Here is a 27434-nt window from a genome sequence, read left to right as displayed (position 1 = left end):
TCAGGTCACGATCCCGGGGTCCTGGGATGGAGTCCCGCATCGGGCTCCCTGCTCTGCGGGAAGCCTGCTTCTCCCTCCCCCACTCCCCCTGCTTGTGTTCCCTCTCTCGCTGTCTCTCTGTCAAATAAATAAATAAAATCTTTTTTTCCCCATAAATAAATAAAATAAAATAAAAAGATTTTATTGAGAGAGAGAGAGCATGAGGGGGGGAGGGGGAGGGAGAAGGAAAGGGAGAGAATCTGAAGTTAACTCCGTGCTGAGCCCCACTTTGGGCTCCATCTCATGACCCCGAGACCATAACCTGAGCTGAACCTAAGAGTTGGATACTCAACCGACTTGGCGCCCCAAGATTAACATTTATTTTATTTTATTTTTTAAAGATTTTATTTGACAAAGACAGCCTGTCTTTGTTTTTTTTTTTAAAGATTTTATTTATTTATTTGAGAGAGAGAGAATGAGAGAGAACACATGCGAGGGGGGAGGGTCAGAGGGAGAAGCAGACTCCCCGCCGAGCAGGGAGCCCGATGCGGGACTCGATCCAGGGACTCCAGGATCATGACCTGAGCCGAAGGCAGTGGCTTAACCAACTGAGCCACCCAGGCGCCCCGACAGTCTGTCTTTGTATAGCTCATGTACTAAGATGGCTTATGTATTAATGTTTAGAGAAATCACAATAGTATTTTGTGGCAGGCGGAAACGAGAAACTCAAACATCAGTATCCATCAACAGGTTTACTGAACACAGGCAGGCTTGGTCCTTTATGCACCATCTGTGGCCACTTTTGTAGGAGTGTCCGAGTTAGTTGGGACAGAGACGGGGTGGCTCACAAAGTCTAAAGTGTTTACTAAGTGGCCCTTTAGGGAACCAGTTTGCCGACCTCTGATGTACCTATTCTATGGTGTGAGAAGTCAAGGGAGTGGTTGCTGTGGGGGGCAGTGTTTGGAGGGGGCCCAAGGGGACTTCTGGGGGGCTAGGGATGCTCTGTTTATCCATCTGGGAGCTGGCTGCATGACTGGGTCAGTCTGTGAATCGAGGAGACTGTATGTTGTTGAGTGTACTTCTCTGCATATTACGTTAAACATCGATAAAAAGTTAAAAATGTGCTCAAGGTTAAAGATACTCAGATGAGAAGTCCCCAAGAGGAGAACCCTAATAACCACAGTTGAGCCCCCGGAATCCAGCTGGGCCCCTCCTGGATCACCCAGTTCCATGGCCTGGCAACTTCTTCTTCTTATTATTATTATTAATGCTGGAGAGAGTTGGGTTTCTGGCTCTTACAACCCAGGGTCCTCATACCCCATCTCCCAGGCATTTATTGTGTCACCTGCCCGTTCCTCTGAAAAGTTCCCTTGGCTGATTCAAACTGGTTCAGGTGGAGGCTTCCATGTTCTCGCACAATCCCAGGTCCCTGGCCACCATGATGGGTCCCTGGCTGATCTCCACCCAAGGGGAGCCAATCACAGTAGCCCAACCGGCAGGCCAAGCTGATGGATCTGCAGATGAGCCAATCAGAACTTTTCCCTGAGATTTTTGGATGCGAGGCCCAAGGCTGGTAATTAACGAGCCCTGAAGCCTTGTTTCTGTGGAGGATGCTGGTCCCAGAGAACAATGCTGACTCGTGAAAGGCCAGAGAAGGTATGGGGAGAATATCCTGATTGCCCTCAAATCTCTGCTTCGTTGGCCCCGAGACCGGGAGGCACATCTGCCCTTCTCGGTCGGCGATGTGGGCCCCCCGAGTGCTCTTTTGGCCTGAGTCAGAGCAAGCTTGGTTTCTGTCAGGCTTAAAGACCAATGAGACCTAAGTCATTGCAAACATTGTCATCGACACATACCCTGCCCCACGCACACGCTTAAAGCCACCGAATCCCTGGACACACACAGACCCTGATCCTCTGCGTCAGTGCATGTGTCTTTATTTCTGGGTGATATAAAAGAATAAACTTAAAAAAACACTCCAAATCAAACACCTTAATGGCTCCCCAAAGCAATGTGACCCCTTTTCCCACCCCGATAAATAGAGACTTCTGTCAGTCTACCCTCCCGCCCCCATAACCCCCTCTGCTATAGACATACTCTGGTATATATTACTCTACTCGGCAATAGACATTTCCCGAAAATACAAGTCCAGCCCTGCCACCTGACTCTCCCGGGGCCCCACGTCCCTGGGACTCTCCTTCCCCACCTCAGACCACCCGCCACTGCAGCACACTGGTGTCCTTGCCCCCCGTGGTCAGGGCCACGCTGTCATCCCACAAGAAGGCCACATTTGTCACGTGGCTGCTGTGTCCGCCGTATTTGTGGCTGAGGGCCTGGGAGAGGGAGAGAAAGAAGTGAAAGAAGGTGATCTGTCACGTTCATGGCCGGAGCCCCTGTGCCAGGCACACAGTAGGGGCTCAGTGACTGTTTCTGGCGTGAATAAGGATCAGGGAGCCAAAGAGCCCCGAATCGCAGACACTCGGAGCAGAGCATTAGCACTAGAGACTGAAAGTTACCGACTTTGAGGTTCAAGAACAACCCTTGGGATCATGTCATGGCCTTCCTTGCACAGATGGGGAAACTGAGGCCTGGGGAGTGTTGCTTCACTCTCGCCCCCAAGGCTGCTTGTCACCTCCACCCTGCCAGCCTCCCGGGGCGGGGCGGGGGGGGGACTCACTCGGGGCTGACAGCAGGGGTAACTGAACAGGTGGACTTTGCCAAAGTCATCAGCTGAAGCCAGCAACTTCCCGTCATGGGAGCGGGCCACGGCATTGATATCAGTACCATCTGCTCCTTCAGACCAGATCCCTGTGGGCAAGATGAGGGGTGGGTGGGGGTGAGAGGTCAGCTGGGGTCAGGGACCCCTGAGGTGAGCAGGCCCCAGCCTCCCTGCCTTCCTCCCACCTAGCTTGTCTCTGGCCAGGGAGGAGAACTGGAATGATCTTTTTAATTGATTTATTATTTTTTAAAGATTTTATTGATTTATTTGATAGAGAAAGAGAGAGAGCATAAGCAGGGGGAGGGGCAGAGGGAGAAGCAGACTCCCCGCTGAGCAGGGAGCCCGACACGGGGCTCCATCCCAGGACCCTGAGATCATGACGTGAGCCAAAGGCAGCCGCTCAACTGACTGAGGCACCCAGGTGCCCTGGAATGATCTTTTTTAAACGTGTAATTGACCCTGGCCTTCCACTGCTCAAAACCCTTCTGTGGCTCCCTGGTGACCTTGGGAGAAAGCCCAGGCCACCGCCGCCGCTGCTGCTTTTTTTTTTAATTTTTAAGTTTAGGGGCGCCTGAGTGGCTCAGTCGTTAAGCGTCTGCCTTCGGCTCAGGTCATGATCCCAGGGTCCTGGGATCGAGCCCCGCATCGGGCTCCTTGCTCTGCGGGAAGCCTGCTTCTCCCTCTCCCACTCCCTCTGCTTGTGTTCCCTCTTTCGCTGTGTCTCTCTCTCTGTCAAATAAATAAATAAAATCTTTAAAAAAAATTTTTTTTTTAAGTTTAATTTATTTAAGTCATCGCTACACCCCAGGTGGGGCTCGAACTCACGACCCTGAGATCAAGAGCTGCATGCTCTTCTGACTGAGCCAGCCAGGCGCCCCAGAAAGCCCAGGCTTCTTAGCATGACCCCCAAGCTCTGGCCCACGCTGCTCCAGCCGCCTCCTCCCTGGGGCTCCCCTTGGACTTTGCAATGATTTACCCCTCCTGCCTTCTTGGATTTCTCCAAATGCCAAGTTTCCTGCCACCTCCCTGCTTTTGTGGGAGACGTGCTATGATTCCCTAGCCCCCAGGACTGCTTTCCTTCCTCACTGCCTCCTCATCCTCTAGGTCCAGCTTCGATAGCCCTTCCTCCAGGAAGCTCTCCTTGACTCCCTCCCATGCTGCGCTCAGGTGGCAGCCCAGTCTCAACCCAGCTGATTCTGGGTTGTCTGGGGACAGGTCTGTCTCCTTCACTGGACTGTGAAGCTCATGAAGGCAGGGACTGGGCTGGGCCCGGGGATAACCAATAAGAGACTCCGAAGACCACCAGTCAAGGATGTTTCTTGGAACTCCTGCCCTTGGTGGGACCTCCCCCATTCCAGAACTTACCAAACACCCCAAATCCCAGGACACAAGTGGCCGTGGCCCATTCCACGTTCCTCACAGCATCTGCACTAGTGATCTGCTTACAGGTAGCTGGGTCCCCTGGGGCAGAAAACAGGGGGGTGCGGGGGGCTCAGAGCAGTTACTAACTTAACCCATGCATTTCACAGTCCAGGGGCACCAAGGTCTGAGACAGGAGGCTAGGGTCCTAGGACTCATTCCACCTCTCCAGACTTGGATGAAGGCGCTAGATCCTGGGTGGTGACATTCCCAGGCCTGAGCAGGGGCATCTGCTCAGAAACCTGTGCCCCACCCATCGAACCAGAAAGGGGAGCAAATCCGAAGCCAGGAGACCGATCAATGAGAACAGCCCCTGCCACAGGAGCCAGAGGAGAGAGGCCAGAAAGCTCTGCCCCCCTTCCGGGGAAGTCTACGTAAATCGCACACCGAAACAGGGAAGCTGAGGGCGGGGCGGCCTTTGGCTTTCAGAGCACTCACAGTACAGAATCTCGTAGTCCCCGGAGTTGGTGACAAAGCAGCTGCTGTCCTGGGCCCAATCCAGGTGGGTAATAAAACTGGAATGGCCCTGCGGGGGGGAGGGGAGGGGTGGAGTCAGAACTGGACGGGGTGGGATTAGACCAGGAGAGGTGGAAGGCAAAATACAGAGGTAGGGTGAGAACACGAGGGGGCCAAAGGAAGGATACACGGCCTTTGGAGCGTGGGGGCGGGGCCAGACTACCATGGGCGGGGCCAGACTGATGGGCGGGGCCAGACAGAAAGGGCTTAGAACACAGTGGGGTTTAGAACAGGTGGGCACGGCTAGACACAGAGGGGCGGGCTTGTAACACGGGGTGGGGGTGGGGGCAATGTGTGGGCGGGGCTAAGACTCCTTGAAGTGATCAGGGCAGAGTCAGTAGCGTTGAAGCTGTGCTCCCTTGAAGGAGAAAACTGGTTAATTCTGCAGCCCCTGGACGGGGTGGCGGCGCGGGCGGGGGGCCACTGCCCACTCACCGAGCACTTGCCCAGGCGGCTGACCTTGCGGCCGCCCTGGTCCACCGTGTACACGTACACCAAGTTGTCGTGGGAGCCCACGGTCAGGTACGCCCCGTCTGGGGGAGGGGGAGGGGGGGCTATGAGGAGGCACCCAGGCTCTACCCCCTTCTCTCTCAGACTCAGCCCCCCCGCTATTCCAGACTCCTCAGCTGTCCCAGCTCCGTCCCCGCTACACTCCTAGACCGGCCCCTCGGCCTTGCCAACGCAGGTATCACGCCTTCCCCCTGCTAGTGACTGAGCCTCAGTTCCCCAGCCTGGCTTCTCCAAGATCCCTGGGCCCCGCCGCTTACCTGGAGAGAAGCTGACCACTGAGATCTGTTCATTGCCATCGGTGTGGATAGCCACCAGGTCATGGGTCTCCGTGTCCAGGAGCAGCCATCTTTAAGGAGAAGGCATGATTGGGGGAGGGGATGTGAGCTGATCTGGTCGGGGGGGGGGGGCGGGCAGCAATCTGGGGGGCCTAAGGGAGGGACCCCAAAAAAGATTTGGAAGAGAGGCTGACTCCAGACAAATGCTGGGAGAACAGCTTGGTGAAGTCTCTTAATTACAGATGCTGCGGGCTCTGGGGACATAGGGTAGGGGGATGGGTGTCAAGGGACAGTTCTCAGGGACAGCAGAGAAGCTCTCCCCAAATGCCCAACTCAGCTTTACCTGCCAGTCACCGTGCCCACGGCCAGGACAGAGCCACTGGGGTGGAAGCCAGCAGAACGGGCAGGGTCCTGAGGGGAGAGAGGGGACAGGGCTGAGAACGGGGGTCTCCAGTCTATCCGGCCATTGTTCCCCAACTTCAGAGCTACCACAGACTTCCTCTGCTGCCACAGAGGTTCCCAAACCACCCTCCCTTCCTGTACCATGTCACCTCAAACAGAAAACATTCCTGCTGTCACTACTGACTGAAGCCTTTCATACTCCTGGGCTAAATTCCCACAGCTTTACTCACCCGTGACTTCCGTAGGTAACTTTCTAAGTGAGATTGTTGGGACTCAGGGTATCCATTTTTTTTTAAGACCTTTGATAGGTAATGCCAACTTGCTCTCCATAAAATTCTATCAACTCAGGGGCGCCTGGGTGGCTCAGTCGTTAAGCGTCTGCCTTCAGCTCAGGTCATGATCCCGGGGTCCTGGGATCGAGCCCCGCATCGGGCTCCCTGCTCCGCGGGAAGCCTGCTTCTCCCTCTCCCACTCCCCCTGCTTGTGTTCCCTCTCTTACTGTGTCTCTCTCTGTCAAATAAATAAATAAAATCTTAAAAAAAAAAAATTCTATCAACTCCTCACCAGGCATGTCCAAGAGCCAGTTTCCCCACATCTTTGTGAAGCACCCAGCAATGGGTATTTCCATTTTTTGAATGTTGGGGGCACTTGGTTGTTTCCCAGGCAAGGTAGCACCCTGGAATCACGGTTGGTTGGCTGGTTCACACGGTGGCTCTGACACTTCCTAGTTATATGACATCAAATAACCTTCCCTGTATGAGCCTCGGCTGCCTCGTCTAGCAAAGGCAGAACATCAATCCTTCACAGGATTGTTATAAGCAAGATGTAAAGTCCTTAGAACAGTAGGCTGGTAAGCCAGATGGCGTACAGGAAGCACTCCACAAAGGATGATTATGAGTATAATTACACGGTGAGGATGGGCAAGTGATTTTTTAACCTTTCCATGCCTCTTTCCAAGCGGGAATTGGTCATCCCCACTGCCTTGTGGAGGTTGCGAGAAATTAAAAGGATGAAGTGGGTAACGTACTAAGCCAGTGACTCTGGTTGTGGTCGACAAGCTGCCCGCATCAGAAGAATCTAAGGGAGCTCGTTACCAACTTGCAGATCTCGGGTCCCAAATATAGAACTCCTGAATCAGACGCTCTGTGGATGGGGTGAAGGATTCTGCATTTCTAATGACTCCCGGGTGGTTCGACGCCAGAATGGGGATGATGATACCCGGCCCTAACAATTTCAGAGCGCACCATGCCCGACTCAGGAGTTCAAAGGCCGTCAAGTGTTCTCGGATCAGCGGTAACCCGGCATTCCTGGAGCAAAGCCTCAGAGAGTGGCGCGGGGGATATGACGGACTGATGTTCTAGGGTCCCAGGAGGGCAGGCAGGGGACCTTAAAAATTACACTACCCAGAATCCTCTGCACTGTGATTTGGGTCAGACGATCTGTTGGGCTCTTGTGGGCTCCGGAAGACAGAAGGCAGAGGCCCCGCTCTCCCACCCATCACTTGGGCTCTGAAAGCAATGGCATTTGCTACCCTCGTGCTCAGTCGCCAGCCTTGAAAGGTGGGAGCGCAGAGTATCGACTACAGTGCAAACGGGGCCAGCATTGGGTTGCTCTGGGGCAAGCCAGTCCACCAGAAGCCCCTACGACAGAGATGTTCGTGATCTGTGCTTCCCAATACGGTGGCCACTAGCCATGGGTTTGAAAGGTTGCTAGTGCACGGGCGCCTGGGTGGCTCAGTCGTTGGGCGTCTGCCTTTGGCTCAGGTCATGATCCCAGGGTCCTGGGATCGAGCCCCGCATCGGGCTCCCTGCTCCGCGGGAAGCCTGCTTCTCCCTCTCCCTCTCCCCCTGCTTGTGTTCCCTCTCTCGCTGTGTCTCTCTCTGTCAGATAAATAAATAAAATCTTTAAAAAAAAAAAAAAAAAGGTCGCTAGTGCAACCGAGGAACTGAAGTCTTAATTCTATTTACGTTTTAAAGTTCATTGGCGAGCCACACATCCTGAACGGGGCAGCTCCAGAGCCAGCCCTCGCGGTGACCCCGGCCTCCTGGTTCCCAGGCGAGGATGGCACTTTCTTGAACTCGGTGCTCCTGACCCCGCCCTCCTGCCTGTGTTAAAGGCAGCAGCTGGCTTCCCTGGCAGGTGGGTTCTGGGCCTCCTTCCAGGGGAGAACCCGCTCCTCCGGCCCTTCCAGGCAAGTCCGTAAGCACCCAACTCTGTGCATCAGGGCGCCTGGGGGGCTCAGTGGGTTAAGCATCTGACTTCGGCTCAGGTCATGATCTCAGGGTCCTGGGATCGAGCCCCGTATCAGGCTCTGTGCTCGGGGGTGAGGGGGGTGGGGTCTGCTTGTTCCTCTGCCCCTCCCCCCAACTCCCACGTGCACACACCCTCTCCCTCTCAAATAAATAAAATCTTAAGAAATATATATATGTATATATATAAATCCCAGTGTGCTTAAGAAGACTTGACGCTGAGCCCTGACACATTGAGACAGGCGGTTCTGTTAGAACAGGGTGCCGGGTTCCCTGTCCCCTTACCTCGATGATCCTACTCCACAGAGGCTGGTGGGACTCCGCATTCCACAGATGCACCAGCTTATCCTGCCCACATGTCACAAACTGGGCCCGGCTGGGGTGTGTGGCCAGGCCCCACAGCTCTTCCATGTGGCCCTGGCGCAAAGGGGAGACAGCAGCGTGGAGACGGCCAATCTGGGCCCTTGCCCCACCGAGCCTGGTGCCAGAAAGAAGTGCTAGACTAGGCGCGCCTGGGTGGCTCATTCGGTTGAGCGTCTGCCTTCCACTTGGGTCATGATCTCTGGGTCCTGGGATCCAGCCCCGCATTGGGCTCCCTGCTCAATGGGGAGTCTGCTTCTCCCTCTCCCTCTGCACCTCCACCCCGACTCCCTGCCTCGCTCATGCTTTCTCTCAAAACAAATAAAATCTTGGGGGCGCCTGGGTGGCTCAGTCGTTAAGCGTCTGCCTTCGGCTCGGGTCATGATCCCAGGGTCCTGAGATCGAGCCCCGCATCGGGCTCCCTGCTCCGCAGGAAGCCTGCTTCTCCCTCTCCCACTCCCCCTGCTTGTGTTCCCTCTCTCTCTGTGTCTCTCTCTGTCAAATAAATAAAATCTTAAAAAAAAAAAAAAAAAACAAAACAAATAAAATCTTAAAAAAAAAAAAGAGGTGCTAGACTAGCCCCAGCAACACACTGGGGCCACAGGGGACCCAGGGAAGATCCTTTCCCCAGTGTGTCCGGAGGCTGTGACTGAGCAGCCCCCGGCCCCGGTGTGTGGTTCGAGGCAAATGCTGCCCCTCTCTCCAGACCTCTGTCCTCCAGTTTGTACACGGGGCGGGGGGAAGCAAGAGAGATGCTGGGTGGGAGTTGGACCCTGGGAGTCAGGTGGCGTCCAGAAGGCCGTGAGATCCCATGGAGGGTACTAGGCCTGGGGAGTCTGACCTCAGCTCCCTCTGACTGATAGGTCAGGTGACTTCTCCCTGGATCCTCAGTGTAATCTTCTGTAAAATGGGACTCATCCCCATGTGTGTCTCATGACATTGCTGTGCTCACTCGAATCATGGATGGGAAAGTGTCCGAGGCTAGTACAAAGCGCTCACGAAATTAGCGCTATATAAAACTAATAATTACTATTATTAACATACACTATTAATATACTATGAAATAACAATGACGAGTAACGATATAATTGTTGACATCAGTATAACAATTAATGTTAATAATAAAGTTCTAATAATATACTAACCTATTAATTATATAATCAACAATATGTAATATTGATACTGTTTTTAGGGGTCTCTAAGGTCCCCTCTTGGCCTTGGGACATCTAGAAAGTTCCCCTAACCCTTGTTTTTCTTCATGCACCATGGAGACCAGAGCCAGAAGGAGATCTAAAAGCAGGAGCATGGATCTCAGCTAGCCTGGGACAGGGAGAATGCACGGAAGGAATGGAGGAAGCAGAACCACTGATCAAGGAGTAATTTTGGCCAAGGCTTCTGTGCCAGGCACCATCCTAAATGTTAAATAGGAACAGACTCATGGGGTCCTTACAAACCCCCACGAAGATGGGCTCTGTTACTATCCCCTTTCCCGGAGGCACAGAGGCTCCTCACTTGCCTCACATCACACAGCTAGTGAGCGACAGGGAGGTGATTCGATCCCAGGTAGTCGCACTGCAGAATTCCTATTCCCGACCACCATACTATACTATCCGGCCCCTCGGTGGGGTGGGGGGGAGAGGGGTGCTCACTGGGTGTGGGGCAGGGTTTGGGCATGCCAGGAGGGAGGAGCGGGCATTCGAGCTGCAAGAAGAAAAACGGGCAGACTCCACAGGGCCTTTCCAGATCCAGGGAGCTGGGACCTGGGAGGTGCGTGGCCCAAGGTGCGTGCAGCCCGTGGGACCACGTGCCCGGGCACTTACCGACAGAAATGGACAGCACCCCTGATCAGAGGGGCAAGGGGCGGCATGGCTGCAGCAGGATCCTGGGGTCCCTCTGCTGTGCCAGCAGATAACTCGCTGGACCACAGGGAGTTCTGGGGCGGGGGTCCTGGGACAGGGGTGGGTTTATGGGCTGGGTGCAGGTAAAGGGAAGGTGAGTGGGGTTTGCCAGGCCAGAGGAAAAGGGATGGGGCAGGGAGGTGGTGAGAAATCAAAGTGGGAAGAGAGATGGAGAGACGTGGGAAGGAGGGCAGACGCGGGAGAGGCACTCACCTGGACGAGAAGTGAGAAGCCCGTGTGGACAGAGCCCTGCAGGATGGAGTTGCGAGTGGTCCCCACGTACAGCGTGTCTCCCCGGCCCTCCGCCACGGTGCGCACTGGGCCGAAGTCCTCCGGGACCTGAGGGTGGGGGGTGGAGGCAGATGAGGGCAGGATGCACGCAGAGAAGGGGTAGGGGGAGACCAGCTGGGGAGAGGAGGGTCTATCTGGAGCACTGGCGTGTGTGTGGGGGAGGTCCCCTCACCTTCATAGGAGCCTCTCCCCCTCCTCACCTCCACCTCCTGCAGCTTGCTGTAGTCGGAACCCCAGAGGACCACCCGACGATCACGGCCCCCTCCGGACACCAGCGTCCCGTCCCGCAGGGCGCAGAGCCCAAACACACCGCCATCGTGGGCACCCAGCACCGCCTGTGTGATGCGGTTCCCACCTGTGGGGGCGAGGAGGGGTGGCCAGGGGCAGGGATCAGCATGGGAGGCTGCCCCTGTACTGCCCCTGAGAGCACCCTGAATGCTCAATTCTACATTCAGCCATTCACCCACCCACGACCTATCTATTCCAATACCTTCTCATCCATCCATTAAACCATCTGAACTAACATCTACCCATCCACTTTTGATCCATTCACCCCCTCACCCACCCATCCAGCCATCTACCCCATCCATCCATCCATCCATCCATCCACCCACCCATTCATCCATCCATCCACCCACCCATCCATCCACCCATTCATCCATTCATCCATCCATCCACCTGTCTACTGATCCACCCACCCATTCATCCAACTCTCATCCATCCATTCACCTTTCATCCAACTATCATCCACCTGTCAATCCATCCGTCTATCCAAACATCTGCCATCTGTTTTCCCATCCATCTACCCATTTACCCATCTATCCACTCATCTGTCCATTTGACCATCCACTCATTTATCCATTAACCTATTCAATCGACAATTATCTTACTTGAATATACTCAGGGCCCAGCTTCACGCTGGGCGATACTGGGGACACAGTTGTGACCAAGACAATGTCAGATCTTGCCATCATGGGGCTCACAGTCCAATTTCAGAGATAGACCTACTACCAGTCAGTGGCAACCCAAGGTGGTTGGGGCTAGGATGCGGAAACCCAGGAGACTGTGGGATCCCATAGAGAACACCCAGCCTGGTGGGTCAGGGTGGGCTTCCTGGAGGAGAAGATGGCTGAGCAAGGATCTAAAGGATGAGCAGGAGTCAGCTAGGAGAACAGAAGGTGGAAAAGTGCTGCAGGCAGAAAGAACAAGGTGTGCAAAAGGAAAAGAGGACGAGAAAGCACGCACTATTTAGGGAACTGTAACAAACCTAGCTGGGGCGCCTGGGTGGTGCAGTTGGTTGAGCATCTGCCTCTTGGTTTCAGCTCAGGTCCTGATCTCAGGGTTGTGAGATCGAGCCCTGCCTTGGGCTCCATGCTCAGCACAGAGTCGGCTTGGGATTCTTTCCCTCTTCCTCTCCACCCCCACCCTCCCCTGCTCGTGCACGCACATGCTCTCTCTCCCTATAATAAATAAATAAAATCTTCAAAAAGAAATCTGGTGTGATGACATGTAACATGCAAGGGGCCAGGGAAGGCAGGGCCAGACCACGCGGGGCCTTGGAGGACCTCAGTGAGGAAAATGGACGCTGTCTTGAGGGAACTAGGGAGCAATGGAAGAGTTTGGCGGGAGAACGGGGTCCGATTTACACTTGGTTGAGAACAAATGGAATTCGAGGAGGCAAGACTACAGACCAAGGACGAGGGAGGAGGCTGGGACAGGGACTCAGAGAAACAGTCCTCCTCAGGCCCCATCCTTCAACTCAGATGTCATGCCACACGTACATACATCATCCTGTCCACTTGTCTTTCCACCCACCCCGCAGCCCCACGGGACGGACCCAGGGGTGGGTCTGGGGATATGGAAATCAATCAGACCCAGTCTCTGCCCTCAGAGAACTCACGGTCGGCTGGGAAAGACATACCCCCAATGATTCAGAGCTTATTCTTAGCTGTCTGAGCTCAAGGGAAGCTCCAAACAATGCTGTGATGGAGGTAATATTATACACATACTAGAGATGGGGCAACTAAGTCTCAGTCACAAAGTGACACCTGACTCAGGCCTGTCTCCCATATACCCATGTGCGGGGGGGCAGGGTGCCTGGCTTGGCCACTTGCTGGGTCATTTCCCTTCTCTGAGCCTATGGTTTTTCCTTTTCTTTCTTTTTTTGTTTTGTTTTGTTTTTAAGATTTTCTTTCTTTTTTTTTTTTTTTAAAGTAATCTCTACACCCAAGTGGGACTCAAACTCACAAACCGGAGATCAAGAGTCACACGCTCTAGGGACTGAGCCAGCCAGGCTCCCCAGGAGCCTATGGTTTTCTGTCTGTGAAATGGGAATAATATTCAGTGCAGCCTTGAATAAGGAGCATCACGTATATGAAAGCAAACGTACCCAGGCCAAAAAACTCACTGATTGGTTCATGCCGTCCATCTGCCGGCACAACCCATTCATTTCTTCGTTCACAATTCACGCAAAGGCTGGGGCAAGCTTTTATTCACCCCGTTAGCCTTTGCTGGGACAACAACACACCAAGCCACTGGTTGGGACAACCATTCATTCATTCACTTGCTCATTCAACTCATTGTTCGCCGTCAAGGAGGACAGTGCATTCACTTACTCAATCTTCCATTCACTGAGTAGGACAATTCACTCATTCCCTTATTCTTCATTCACTGCTCTGGGACAAACCATCCCTCTACCCACGCAACCATCCATCTACCCATCCACCCACACCTGGGTTAACCAGCTCATTTGTTTTTCATTCAAACTTGATCCCTACCACGGGATTTGCAGGGGACAAGGGTAGGGAATAAGAAATTTCATGGAGGTGGGGATACCAGAGCTGAGCCTTGATGGGGGGGTGGCGTGGGAATTAGGCAAGTAAGGATTCAGACTGTTTTATCATACGCTCCACACAAGCTGGGGCAGAGGAAGGCTCAGCCATAGGGGGTTAGGGGTGACACTGACCTTTGCCCCAGACATAGAGGTTCCCCCCAGAGTCCCCGGTGATCACATCACCACCCTCCAAAAAGGTCACACACAGCACATACTTCGGTTTCTCGTGTTTCTAGGGTAGAGGAGAAGGGGAAGGTGTCAGAAGGTTGTTGAAGCAGAGAGCCTCCTAGAGCTCACCCCCCCTCATCCAGGACCGTGGTCCAGGGGATCCCCTCCACGCTTTTGGGTGTGAGGCCCAGTGTGGAGCATCCCATCTCCAACCTGCCTCCATGGATCACTCCGTGGCCTAGAGCTTCTGACCCCATTGTCTCCCTTGCCCACTCCCAGACCCACTTCCTGCCTCCTTTCTGACTTTTCTTCTGTCCTCTCTCTGCCCTGACTCTCCCTCTCCATCCCTGGCTCTCCCCTGTCCTCTGTTCCCGGGTTCCCCCTCTCCCCATCCCCGGGTCTCCCCCTCTTTGTCCCAGGTCTCCCTTTCTGTCCCCGGCTTTCCCCCTCTCCATCCCTGGCTCCCCCACTCCGCCCCTGCCCCTCTCTCTTCCCCTCTCCTTCCCCACCCTCTGTCTCTCTGTCCCTCTCTCGGCCTCGCCCCACCCTTTCCTCAATATCTGTTTCATCTGTGCCCAGTTCTCAGGGCCTCCCTTTTTGGGGTGAAAGCCCCAGTTCTCACCAAAGACTGGTGAGCCCTGTCAGAGGTGCCCCTGCATCTTCTCCCAGGCCCTCTGCTTCCTGCTCAGTGTCTGTCTGTCTGGGTACGCATCTCTTTCGGCCAGTCGGCCTCTGACCTCGGTGTTTTTCCATATTCTCGGCAAGCATAGCACTGCTTACTGAGCATTTACTATCCACTAGGAGATGCTATACTCTTCACCCCATTGAAGCCTCCCGGCTTGAGAGTTAAGGAGGATTATCCTCACGGTATGGATAAGGCAACTGAGGCCCTGGCGGGCAACACCGTGGCATCCCCATAATCTCCAGCCTCTGAAACCCTCTAGAACCCTCTGGAACCCTCTGGGGCCCTCTGTTTTGTTGTCTGCCTGGGTGTCTCTGCCTGCCTGCTTCAGGGCCAGCCCGTCCCCGCACCCCTGGCACTCACCTCAAAGAGGCCCTGCCGCTTGCTCAGGCCGCCCCCCTCCAGACTCCAGAAGTAGATGTGGGATTTCCCGCAGGTGATGAGCAGGGTGGGGTCTGTGGGGTGGAAGGTGGCCACCAGCACGGCCTCGTTGGAGCACTTTGGGAAGTGGGGGAGATTCTGAATCAGGACCTCAAAGCCACCAGGGCCACCCCACGTAGGACTGCCCTATACAGCTGTGCGGGTTGTGCACTGCACACCCTAATTGCCTGTGTCTTTACTATACCGGCAAACTAAAGTACAGGAGGCAGGGCCAGCCGGCATAACACTATTGCCATCTTTGTCAACGTAACAGCAGACCCTGGAGAGCCCCAACTCCGCATCAAGTGCTGTGCTCAGTGCTTCACCCATTAACTCCTGTAATCCTCACAGCACCCTGTGAGGTAAGGCTCATTAGCGGCCCCCATCACTGATGAAGACTAAGGCTCAAAGAGGGGACAGCGTCCCTTGCCTTAGGCCACACAGCCAGGGAAGGGTCAAATCCACAATCAACTCCAGAGCCCAGCCTCTCAAACACTAAGTCTCTGTCCCCAAACTGTGGGCCCCATCCAGAACCCAGGTCTCCTGCCCCGCGCCCAAAATAGGCATGTGACCTCAGGCGAGTAGCTGTCCCCTCTACCATGCCTCAGATTACTCATCTAGAAGTCAGGCCACCACCCAGAGATGCAAGTCAACGTTTTGGACACTGCAAGGCTAAGGTCAGTAGCTGCCTCGCACCGACCTTTCTGTTGGGCCTGGTCCAGCATCCCCGCATCCCAACATCAAAGCCAAGGCCCTACTAGGAAGATGCTACCATTATCCCCATTTTACAGATGAGGCAATCGAGGCTCAGAGAGGCAAGCCTCTTGCCTGAAGTCACACAGCCACCAAATGGTAAAGGCTGGGCTTAAACGTGAGTCTCTCTGGTTCCAGACTCCTAACCGCTGAGATCCAGGCCAGTCCCAGAGAGGTACCCCAAGGAGAGGGGATGAGAACAGTCACCCCACCTTGCCATCCACCACCTTGCCCTCCTTGGCCCAGTCCCACACAGAGAGCATGTGATCGTTGGATTCGTCCACTGCACAGAGCAGGTTGCCCCCATTCTAGAAGGAGGAGAAAGGAAGGGGGCAGAGAAGGTGGGTCAGGATCCATCCCCTCAACACTTTGCCCACAGGGGCATTTCCCACGCAGGCCTGTTTTAAGATTTTCAAAGCTCCTGGCCCACATTATATGAAATACATTCAAATACACTCCCTGTCCAGCAGCCAGACACACATTTTAAAGGGTTTCTAGAATTTTCCTTTTGAAATGACCTGTCCCTAAGAAATATCTCCTTGGGGGGCCTGGGTGGCTCAGTCATTAAGCATCTGCCTTTGGCTCAGGTCATGATCCCGGGGTCCTGGGATAGAGCCCTGCATCGGGCTCCCTGCTTGGTGGGGAGCCTGCTTCTCCCTCTCCCACTCCCCCTGCTTGTGTTCCCTCTCTTGCTGTCTCTGCCAAATAAATAAATAAAATCTAAAAAAAAAAAACAAGAAAGAAATTCATCTTTATCCTCAGCTTTTTCTCTGCAGCCACCATGCGGTGAGGAATCCTTACACCACCTAATCTATACTCTTATATGGAGTAACTTTTATGTACATGAAATTCCACAACGAAGTTGGTAAAATGTTGGGTGTTTATACCTTTGGTTAAACAGGTTAAGTTTGATTTTGCAGGGTTCACCCGTCCCCATACACACTATGGCAACAAAATCGCTTTCCTCTCCCACCCCCCCACCCCAAGTGTTCTCAAAGGACTCCCTGGGCCTCAGAAAATCCGTGAGGCTCTAATCAGTGCTTCTTACATAATCGGCGGGGAGGACTGGTTGTTTCTTATTCCTCAACCCCTTGCACATCAATACTTTGGTAGAATGCATTTTGATAAAAGCGTAAAATATGATTAAAAAGCCCACCAATCACAAACTTGGATGTGGTGGGAAATGTCCAATTGCTCTACAAATTCCTAAAGGCTTACTCTCCAGTTCTGGGGTTATCTCACCCAGACCTGCCAACGCCCATCCTGCCAACACCCATCCAGGCCGGCCCGGAGAACCACAAGGCCCTACACACTGGGTTACAATGCCTAAGGGATAAGGACCTTTGGAGAACGAGAGCTGGTGCCAAAAAACACAACCAAGCATGGGCCGATCAAAAGATCGCCAAGGAGTTCGTCTGGGGACAATCAGGTCATGTGGGTCACCCCCTCCCCCCGCAAGGGCTAACAGAGCAGCCCTGTGAGGTCACAAAGATGGGGGCTCAGCCTGGAGGGCCTGGATTTCTGCCAGGGGGCATGGCCTACACCTTGGATGTTACAGTGAAGGCGTGGCCCCACCCCAAAGTTGTGGGAGTTGCGGGGGGAGGTGGGGGTGAGGGCTTGCTCCTGACTTTGGAGGTGAGGGGGCAAATGGAGGGCGGCGCAGAACTTACAGATTTGGAAAAGCCCACACAGCACACAGCTCTGTCAAACACCCCCAGGCCCAGCACATGTAAGGTGGAGAGAGAAACTGAGTCCCAAATGCGCACGTGGGGTGGTAGTGGCTGCAAGGAAGAGAGAGGCCTGTTACCTGGGGGGCCCAGCTGTCTGCCCCCACCCCCACCCCACCCGGGTCTCCACGAGCCGCCCCCTCCAATCTGTTACCTTCCCCTCCTTCGTGGTGCCTGCTACCTGTCCCGTGGCAATGGTGACCATATCAGGGTGGACAGCCAGGCTGAGAGAGAGGACAGATGGACAGGGCTCAGGGGGAGGGAGGGGGCTCACGGCGGCCCAGGACCCCTCCCAGAGCAGGCCGAAGTCTAAGGCCGGGCTATTCATTCCGCAAGCTGGTTGAGTGAGTTATTCAGCCAATAAACATCAATTTTGTCCGTTAACAATAAGGGGGCACGTTCTGGGTACTCAGGCTCAGAAGCAAGACTCTGGCCTGGGGTCTTTAACTCAAATACCCTCAGGGCTCAGGCCTGGACCCAACTGGTAGCCAGGAGAGTGCACCCATTTAAACGGGCTGTCTCTATCTGGCTCCAACACGCTGTGGGATTGTCTGGGGCGCCAGCTAGGAGTTTTCGAAAGAAGTGAAAAATCCACGCATTTGAGTGAATTCACCGACCTTTAAAATACTGATAAGCAATCCATTCCCGCCCCCGCCCCCCCAGTTCAGCCTGTAGGCCCCGCAAAGGCCTGGCCCCGCCCCTCCCAGCAGGGCCCCTCCCCCGCCTTTACCATTTGATGTCATCGTTGTGTCCCAGGTAATGCCGCTGTCTCTGCTCCTCCACGCTGTACAGCACGGCCACGGAGGCCACGAAATACACTATCTCGCCAGTGGGCAGCAGGTAAAGGTTGGCCCGGCAGTCTCGGCCGCGGTAGCCATAGCTGGAGATGCCCGGGGCAGGTCAAGGAGCCTGTTTGACATTGCACATGCGCACTGACTGCCAGACTCAAGAACTGGGCTTAGGTTTTCCTGCTTCCGCTCTGATCCCCGGCGATGGGGGTGGGGGCGGGGGTTGGGGTGTGTGTGTGTGTGTGTGTGTGTGTGTGTGTGTGTGTGATGGTATCCCCCCCCCAAAAAAATATGTCCACCAAAATATTAACCCTTGGAACCGGTGCATGAACCCTTCCCACTCACTTGGGAAAGGAGTCTTTGCAGATACAATTAAGGATCTCAAAATGAGATTATCCTGGATTATCTGGGTGGGTCCTAAATCCAAAGACAAGTGCCCTTGTAAAGAGTCAGAGAGGAAAAGACGTGAACACCGCGGGGGCTGTGGGATGGGACCCACAGGAAAATCAAGAGACTGGAGTGATGTGGAGGGGTTACAGGGCAAAGAGCCCCAACGGGCTGCCGGCAGCCACCAAAAGCCAGGAGACAGACATGGGACAAGTCCTCCCCCAGAGCCTCCGGAGGGAGTATGGCCCCGCCAGCACCTTGACTTTGGATTTCTGGCCTCCGAGAAACTGTGAGAGAAACTTTTTCTGTTTCAAGCCACCAAGTTTGTGGTAATTTGTCACAGCAGTCACAGAACACCAATCTAACCCCCGCCCCCCTCTCTCCAGAAGGATCCTGTTAAGACCTGTTAACACTGTTAGCTCACATCTGCTCCAACCTTCCCATGGGTCCCAAGTAACTCAGAGCAAAAGTCAAAATCCTTACGAAAGTCCAGGCACGAGGCCTGGACTGATCTGGGCCCGATTCCTCATTCCTCAGGCAGGCTCCACTCACACTGGCCTCCTCTCTGTTCTCACCTCAGGGCCTTTGCACTTGCTGTTCCCTCTACCTGAGTCCTCCTCCCCTTCATCCCTCCATGGCTCCCTCACCTTCTTCGGGTCTCTGCTCAACTGTCAGCTCCTCAGAGAGGCCTTTCCTGCCCTTGCTATTTAAAACTGCAAGCTCATGCACCCTCACTGCCTCCCCTCCCCTCCCCCACTCATGTTTCCGTCATACACTCATCAGAATCCCACACGGTTTAACTGTCTCCCCAGCTAGAGTATCTGCTCCAGGAGGGCAGGAATCTTTGTCCATTTTGTTCACTGCTGTATCCCTTGTGCCCAGATCAGAGCCTGGGACAGAGCAGACATAGGAATTTAGTATCTGATGAAGGAATGGCTGACTCCTCTGTTCAGAACTTTCTGTGGCTCCCCCCATTGGCCTGGCTGGGCCTTTTCTGGCCTCAACAGGGCTTCTGCCCTCCTTGGCTCTCTCTGATCTTGGAGTCCCTCAAAATGTCAAGATCATGGGATGCCTGGGTGGCTCAGTCGGTTAAACATCTGCCTTCAGCTCAGGTCATGATCCCAGGGTCCTGGGATCGAGTCCCACATCGGGCTCCCTGCTAGGCGGGGAGCCTGCTTCTCCCTCTGCCTGCCGCTCCCCTTGCTTGTGCTCTGTCTCTGATAAATAAAATCTTTCAAAAAAAAAAAAAGCCAAGATTATGACTCCAAGCCTTGACACTAATTTCCCTTTGCCTAGTACATTCTACCTGCTACTCTTCTCAGCTGTCACTTCCTCCACTGGCCTCATCTCACTCATTAATTACCTGGTTCATCTGTTAACTGTCCCTATTCCCCAAGGAGACTGTGAGTTCCACAGTGGCCAAGACTGGGCTGTTTCATTCACTTCTATAACTCTTCCTCTGGGAAGCCCTCCCTGACCCCCAGGCTGGGTCAGCTGCCCCTCTGGGTTCCCCTATCCCAGCCCTGATCACTGTGGGTTGTCACTGTCAAGGAGTCTGTCCCCACAATGGACGGGGAGCCCTAGTAGGGCAGGATGTCATGGTGACTACTGGGTGCCCAGCCCTTGGCCCCAGATGGTCAGAAAATATCTGAATGAATGCTGACCCATGTATCGTGACCCCACAGAAAACTGCTTTACCCTGCAGTTACTTTGGAAACGGGACATCTGAGGCCCACACTGATTTCTGCAGCCTCGGCTGATCTAGCCTGGTACAACAGCTTAGGTATGCTTTGATTCTCGTGAATATTTCCAGCGCTCTCGAAGAGACCCTGGGCTCCAACAACCCTGCCTCCTCCAGAGCCGAAACCAAGCCCGAGAGAAGAGAGGACAGGGACTGGGTCCCTAGGATGCTGATCCCAAGCCCCAGTGGGCTTTTTGGAAAAAGCCTGGGCCACACAGTCGAGCATTCTTTGCCTCAGAACTGTTCTGACTCCCTAGGACAGGGCTAGGTCCATTCTCTTGGACTCAGTTTTCTCATCCAGGAAGTGGGGGTCATAATTCCCAACCAGCAGGCTTCAGAGAGCTCTCGGAGGCTGCTGCTTGTGCAAATACATTCTCAGTTCTACAGAAGAGAAGGATCGTATCATTCACCATGTTTATCCATAAAACACTTTAGAACAGTGCCTGGCACCTAAGTCCACAATAATGAGTAGTTACTATGCTATCAATCCCTGTTTATGAGGCACATATTTTGAGCTTGGCACCTTTGCACACTGTTTCATAGCCTTATGAATCTCAGATCACAAAACCCATTTTTCAGGGGACACAACTGAGGCACAGAGAGGTGAGGTGACTTGTCCAGGGTCACACAGCCAGCCAGAGGCTGGGCCGGGGTTTCAACCCATTTCTGCTAGGGTTCTTCACCATTTCCAACTTCTTCAATTTCTCAAATATGCCAAGCTCGCTCTGGCCACAGAGCCCTCATACCTGCCGTGCCCTCTGGAACGTTCTTCTTCTAGTTCTTCCTATGCTGGCTCCTAATTGCTCAATTCGTGCAGCTTAAAGGCCCCCTCCTCAGAGAAACACAGTGACTCCTCTCACATGACCTTGGGTTCCTGTGTTCCCAGCATTTACTACTTAACTGAAATTACCTTGTTTGACCGCTGGCTTCTGGTACCTTCTCTCCCACCCACCCCCCAACCCCCTTTAGAAGGTGAGCTCCAGTTCACTCCTGGAATATAGAAGAGAATCGGACATATGGAAGGCACTCAGCAAACATTTGCTGCCTTCGTGAATCATAAAAGGTCATTTCATCTAATCTGCTTTCCTCTGGCTCCCTTCTGACTCCAGGGTCATCCTGACCCCTCAGGCCACAGAGGCCTACAAGTCCCTCCTGATTCAGCACAAAGAACGTGCCCCCCAAAGTCTCATTCCAGAAGGGCTTTTGTCCCCTCCAGACTGGAGGATGAGGGGCGGGGAGGAAGGGATTAGAGCAAAAGGATACACCCAGTCCAGCTTGAGACGGCTGGACGGCAGCTCCGAGCGCGTGTCCAGGCTGTAGGTGGGCGCCAGCTCGTCCGGAATCAGCATGGGCACAGGGCGCCCCCTCAGGAACATTTTCACGGAGCCCTCCTCTGCCAGGACACCCCCAGAGGTCAGGCGCTCACACCAGCCCCTATCCCCTATTCCCTCTCCCCTTTGGGCTTCACTTTAAAAAAAAAAAAATGATAATAATGGGCGGGGAAACTGAGGCCAGAGAGGCAAAGGCTCCATAAGCCAGGTCCCCTGACCTCCAGCGATCCCCAACCATGCCCCTCCCCCTCTCCCCACTCACCCATGCTGAAGATAACTTCTTTGGTTTTGCTGCCGGGAAAGGGGGAGAAAAAGCGCCCTAATTAGCAGACGGGTCAGAAAAGGGGAGAAACCACTCCCCTACCCCACCGCTCCCCGGAGGTCTCTGATGAATAATGGGGGCCGCGTAAGGAGCGGAGCGCTGCCTCTCTGCAGGCCGTGTGCTTTGCTCGGTTGATCTTGCAGAGCCTAAGACACAGGCCCAGAGAGGCAGTGATCGCCAAAGATCACACAGCACGAAGTGGCAGGGACGCGATCCTGGAAGACGGGAGTCACCAGGGACCCCTCCCTCCTAATCAGCACCGCGCTCCCAGCGCTCCCCACCCCCAGTCCCACAGTGACCCAAACTTCAAGCAGCAAGGGAAGCGGTGAAGGGGCGTGTCTCCACGTTCCCTTGGCGGGCGGGAAGGGGTGATACTCGCGGGCCCAGGTCCCTGGCGAGGGCGAGGGGAGACCTGGGATCCAGGCCCCGGGGGGTGCAGGGAGGAGGGGGTCTGCCAGAGGGTCTCACCCAGCTCCAAAGCTACTCATGGCGGCGGCCGGCGGAGCTTCGGGGCCGGGGGTGGAGCCGGGACGGGCTCCGCCGCTTCCGGCCCCGGGAGGCGCCCGCGCCGCCGCGCCCTGCCCCGCCCTCCGCGGCCGACCCCGCGAGCTGGCCGGTCACACTGGGTCTCAGATCCCGGGCTGTGGGGTCCTGACACCAGGCTCTTTTGGGGGGGGTGGGGGGAGAGTGTTGTTTGAGAACAGGACTAGCGGGAGTGTCTGCCTGAGTTCAAACCCCACCTCTGCCACTTCCTAGTAGTGTGGACAAGTTGCCCAACCTCTGCCTCGGTTTCCTTGTTTTCAAAAAAATGGGGATAATAAGAATACCTACCTCGCGGGGTGATTGCGAGGATTATGTTGGTTAATTCATGCAAAGTGCCTGGAGTTGTGCCTAGCACATAGCACTATGTACGTGTTTGCTATTATTTGAGTCGGGTTGAAATGTGCGGTTTTGACCCAGTTCCTGCCTTAGTTCAGCCCCCAGGCCCACAGCATCGTGACTCCATCCTCAGGTTTTTACTCCGCCCAGACCTTCAGTGTGGTCCTGCCTCCAGGGAATTGACCACGCCCAACATCCCCGTCACACCCACCTCCCTTTCTGATCTGTCCCCAGACTTGACTCCTCTCTTGATAACTGAGTGCTCCCCCCTGAGCCCTCGGGTCCCCCCAGGAATTCTGACTGCGACCACTTTATCGGGATCCAGTCCCTGGGCTGAGTCCCTTCAAAGCCTCCAGGTTGGCTTCGCCTCCTGGTGTCGGGCCACGCCTATCTGTGGCTCCGCCCCTCTGGTCTGGTCCGACTCCGCTGCCCCTGCTTCTTGCACCTGACCTGCCACCAGCTGGTATTGGGCCCAGTGATCCCCACCCCAGGCTCTGATTCTGCCCAGGCTAACACTCTGCCCATGCCCTCAAATCCCAATCATACCCGTCCCTCTATTTCTCTATTCCCTGCAGACACTGCTTTGAGGCTTCTGTCCCGGCCCCACCCCTGAGATTCAAGGGAGACTCTTTTACCTTAATGGCCACGCCCACAAGCCTGGCTCCCCCTTGATTTCCACTGTGGCTTACCCAAAGGACCCTACCCACTCACTTCTAAGTCCTAGCGCAGCCTCTTAAGGCTTGACCACGCCCCTCGATGTTGGCTGCGCCTTTCCAGGCCTTCCCCTTGGGACTATGCTCCCTCAAGATTGGTCTCTCCAAGCCTCCGTCATAGTCCCCGCATTCGGAACTACATGGCCTCGCTCTAAGTTATCACCTCGTGGCCTGGGGCATCACCCGAAATTCCCCATCCCCTTTCCCATGCCTCTCTGGGGTCCTGGCCGCACCGTCTGTGACATAAGCCCACCCCAGACACCTACCCTTCCTTTTTGGCGCTACAATTGCTGCTAGAAGATGTGGTGCGGCTGCGGGGGTCCTCGCGGCGCACCGAGGCGAGGCGCTCTGGTGACAAATAGCGGCGGGCACTGCGAAGAGAGAGCACACAGTTAGGAGCCTGTGAGGTTAGCAGGCCGGTGTGAGAGGCGGGCGAGAACCTCCTGGCACTTTCCATTGCTGGAGTTCGGGCACCTGAGCCCGTCCCTCGCCGTATAAACAGCCTCCGTCTCCCACGGGGTCTTGGAGGAGGCTCGGGACCCCGGCCTCCGTGCCTTACCTGCGCCCGGAGGTCGCCTCCTTCTTGGGGGAGGATGGGGAGGTGGCATAGCCGCCCACGCGCCGCGGAGGCCCCGCGCCATTGAGAGGCGTCCTGGTGGGAAGGCCTTTCAAGAGCTGACACACTAGAGGGAGAGGATGGGGTTAGAGGACAGAAGTAGTGAGTGTGCCCTCTCCCCATCTCATCCCTCTGGTCTAGCAAAGATACCCGAGGCTGTGGTGCCTAAGCGTGGAGGCGCTCGGCCCTTGGGGGTTCCCCGCGCGCGCAGCGCAGCACCCTGCTCTTCGCATGCCCGCAGGCGACGCAACGCGTCAGCCAGCGCCGCCTTGAGGACCGCGAGCTCGTCTTCCTGCAGCTGCAGCCGCTGCTCCAGCGCCGACACGCGGTCGTCCACCTCCATGCCGCTCGTGCCCGACAAATTGTCATCTGGAAGGAAGGACAGCGCGGTCTGCGGGGGCCACTCCGGAACTCCAAGGCTCAAGATGTTCCCCCCCGCCCCCCCCCCCCCCGCCACCTTCCCGAGTTAAAGCGGGGCCAGCCACCCCCCCTTCCTCTCCCTCAACCTGCGGCTTGAGGACGCTCGCAGATTGGCCAGGAAGACGGCTCCGAGGGAGAAGGAAATCCCCACCGCTCTCAGACCTGTGCTCCCACACTCCTCTGCCCGCCCTGGAGGTGTGACCTTAGGGAAGTCCCTTCCTCTCTTACTTTCTAAGATTCTACCAGTCAAGAGCCTCTCGGCTCTGATTTCAAGATTCTATGACTAAGATGCTAAATTAACTATGAGTGATATCAATATTTGTATCTTTTTTTAAAGTCGGCTCCACGCCCAACGTGGGGCTTGAGCTCACGACCCTGAGATCAAGGGTCGCATGCTCTATCGACTGAGCCAGCCAGGTGCCCCCATACCAATATTTTTTAAATGACACCGACTTAATCCTAGTGACACCAACGTTCTAGAATTGATTCTCAATATTCTCTGACGAATATCAATATTTTACCGCAGGTTCTAACGTTTCCTTTCTGTTTCTTAAGACTTTCCAAGCCAAAAAGGTCATGCCTGGTCCCTCCTCTTCCCCTTCTCTCCTCTCGGTGAGGTTCAACCCCAGAGTCGGCTGCAAGGACAGAGTTTCTGCGGCCCCTGGCGGTAGACTTGGGGGTTGCAGGCAGCGCATCACAGACCCAGGAGACCCACGGGAGGGAGATGCGGGCGGGGATCTGACAACCAAACTCTCTATCCCAGCCAGAGCTTCTCTCCTGTTCCTCTTCTCTATTTCGCTTCTGTACCCCACGCCCCAGATTCGGCTCTCCCTCTCCTCTCCAGCCCATGGGTGCAGGCAAAGAACTCCTCCATCACCCCCCAGCCCATTTTCCCCAAAGTGGGAGGGCGTGGATGACTGAGGCGTCCCTCTCCCGTCCCTCTCCCCTCTCCCTCCCAGACCACTCATACCCAGACTCATTGCTGGCAACAACCGAGGAAGACCTGGCTCCCAGCCGGGTGGAAGTAAAGGTGGTATTATTAACAGGGACGGGGCGTGGAGGTCGCACCTGCTGTCCCGCGTCGGTAGGCCGCCCCGCCCGCCCGCTGGGCTCCGCAGTGCAGCCGTCCGTCCCTCCCCCCCCCCCCCCCCCCCCCCCCCCCCCGACTCCTGGCGGCCCAATCGCCAGCCCGGTCTCGCCCGCCCTGCCCCCCACCCAGCGCCTCTTTGGTCCGGTGCTTGGACCTGCAGAGGAAGGTGGGGGCCTCCCGAAGTCGGAGGAAGGGAGCTGTCAGGACTTAGAACTCGGAAGGGAAGGGACTCTCAGGGTCCTGCTGGGATCACCTTTTCCAAAGGAGGAAACTAAGAACGGAGGCTGCGAGAGTGTGCGGAGACTCATCCAGTCAGTAGGTGAAGGGGCAGGAGGGCCCAATGACCTCGTTGCGCCAGGCCCCCTCTTACCTACCATCGCTAATACTACACACACTCCAAAAAAAAGGGAGGGGGAGAGAGAGAGAGGCCCCTTATACTGTTATAGGGAGCTTACATGTGACAGGACTCTTCATGCGAAGCACTCAGCACTGTCCACTTAGCACTGTTTCCTGGCTCATGGTACGGTGCTCAGTAAATCCAGAATACAATTAACTATTATTATGGCACCTACTGCTCCAGGCATCTTTGGTAATGGTGGTATTACCTCCACTTTAGGAGGAGGGGAGGAGGAAGGGGATTGAGGCCCAGAGAGATGAAGTTACTTGTGCCTGGACACACAGCCTTGCAGCAGCAGAACAGGCACTGGACCCAGGCTTAGGCATTCTGCCTCTTAGAGGGTCAGAGGAGGCTAAAATAAGCATTCTGGTCCTCTGCCAACTCCAGTGTGACCAGGGGAGTGAGCCTCCAAACTGGAAGACAGTCTCTTCTCAGAGCCCCCTGAGTGAAATGGAGGTGCTTTCACCTTGGTCCTTCAAGCCCCCACCCAGAGAGGCCAGCTGCATTTTGAGGCCTTGGACCGCCCCCCCAGACCCCCTTAACTCAAGTCCTCTGCCCCCTCCTGGGCATTCCCCCACCCTCAGCCCTTTTGCCCAGAGACCAACCCTGGTTTCTTCTCCCCTCCCTTCCACCTCCTTCACCTCCTGCTCCCCTCATCTAGGCCTGACACTCACAGTGGTCCTTCGGGTAGAAGGGAGGGGTGTTTAGGAAGAAGGGATGAGTCCTAATGGGTAGGAGTGGTGGGGCCTGAGGATTTGGGGGTACAGTGGAGGCTAAAACCTCTGGTCATCCTACCTGCTCCCACACCCAGCCCACAAGCCTACACCAAATCCCACCTCCCCCTAATCTGTCAGTCCCTCTGCCAGGGAGAAGGGGTAGGGTCCCAGAGGATTGAGGGGGGGAAAGGGCAGAGTTCCAGACCTCCAGGCCTGTCTTCTCTGACCCCAAGCTCCTGAAGGTTCTGCCCCATCCTCTTCATCCAGTCACTTCGGGAGAAGGGGAGAGTCGAGGCAAGTGGGGGACTGGGATCAGGGCTTTGGGGATCAGGGACCTTGCTCTGGGGTCAGGGTCCTCCTGGGGGGGGCGGGGCGGAGAAGGGAGGATCTTCAGCAAGGGGCGAGGATGGGGACTTGGAAGGAGGAGGTTGGGGCAGGAGGAAATGGGTCCAGCCCTGGGCGGAGCCAGGGTCGGAACTGAGGAGGGGTCTCACCGTTGCAGTATTGAAGCAACGAGGACGTGTCGTAGAGGCCGCAGAAGGCCGGGCCGCGCTCCGCCATCGCCCCGCCACAGCCACCGCCGGCCCCCCCGGCCCCAGCCTGGGCTCGGTCCCCCCCTCCAGGCCCTGCCTCCCGTTGCCATAGCAACGCCCTTCGTTCCAGCATCCCCGGCTCGGCCCGCCCGGCATCAGGCGGCCGGCGCCGGGCCTGGCACCGGGGTCATCCCCCAGGATGGCGAGAAAGGGGGGTCGGGACACCCCCTGCCAGGCCCCCCAACGCAATCCTTGAACCGGGATTGGTTGAGCCTAGATCCCCCTAGGTACCGTCTGGTCCCG

General features: G+C 55.5%; 1 protein-coding gene across 6 annotated transcripts; it reads right to left on the bottom strand.

Annotated features, from left to right (window-relative positions):
* Positions 1 to 1897: 1897 nt before the first annotated feature.
* Positions 1898 to 27434, bottom strand: EML2 (EMAP like 2). 6 transcript variants are annotated; one of them, XM_032388361.1, is made up of 22 exons: positions 27093 to 27434; positions 24126 to 24344; positions 23919 to 24042; positions 23626 to 23730; positions 21708 to 21736; positions 21378 to 21507; positions 17929 to 18078; positions 17353 to 17422; positions 17142 to 17252; positions 15684 to 15779; positions 14662 to 14796; positions 13581 to 13680; positions 10816 to 10970; positions 10538 to 10663; positions 8352 to 8483; positions 5759 to 5826; positions 5398 to 5486; positions 5066 to 5163; positions 4553 to 4640; positions 4061 to 4156; positions 2654 to 2784; positions 1898 to 2309 (listed from the first exon to the last, which is right to left on the bottom strand). In XM_032388361.1, exons 1-22 carry the CDS (start codon positions 27262 to 27264, stop codon positions 2184 to 2186), a joined length of 2550 nt encoding a protein of 849 aa, XP_032244252.1. In that variant the 5' UTR covers positions 27265 to 27434; the 3' UTR covers positions 1898 to 2183. The 6 variants fall into 6 exon arrangements, 5 of the variants coding, with proteins under 5 accessions (XP_032244252.1, XP_032244255.1, XP_032244254.1 ...); XM_032388364.1 differs by lacking the exon at positions 27093 to 27434 and adding an exon at positions 25464 to 25481; XM_032388363.1 differs by lacking the exon at positions 27093 to 27434 and adding an exon at positions 25366 to 25448.

This window comes from Phoca vitulina, unplaced genomic scaffold (assembly GCF_004348235.1).
Source record: "Phoca vitulina isolate PV1807 unplaced genomic scaffold, GSC_HSeal_1.0 scaffold52, whole genome shotgun sequence".
In the NCBI taxonomy this organism is placed as follows: Eukaryota; Metazoa; Chordata; class Mammalia; order Carnivora; family Phocidae; genus Phoca; species Phoca vitulina.
Note: the sequence above shows the minus strand (reverse complement) of the source record. Positions and strands in the feature narration are given on the sequence as shown.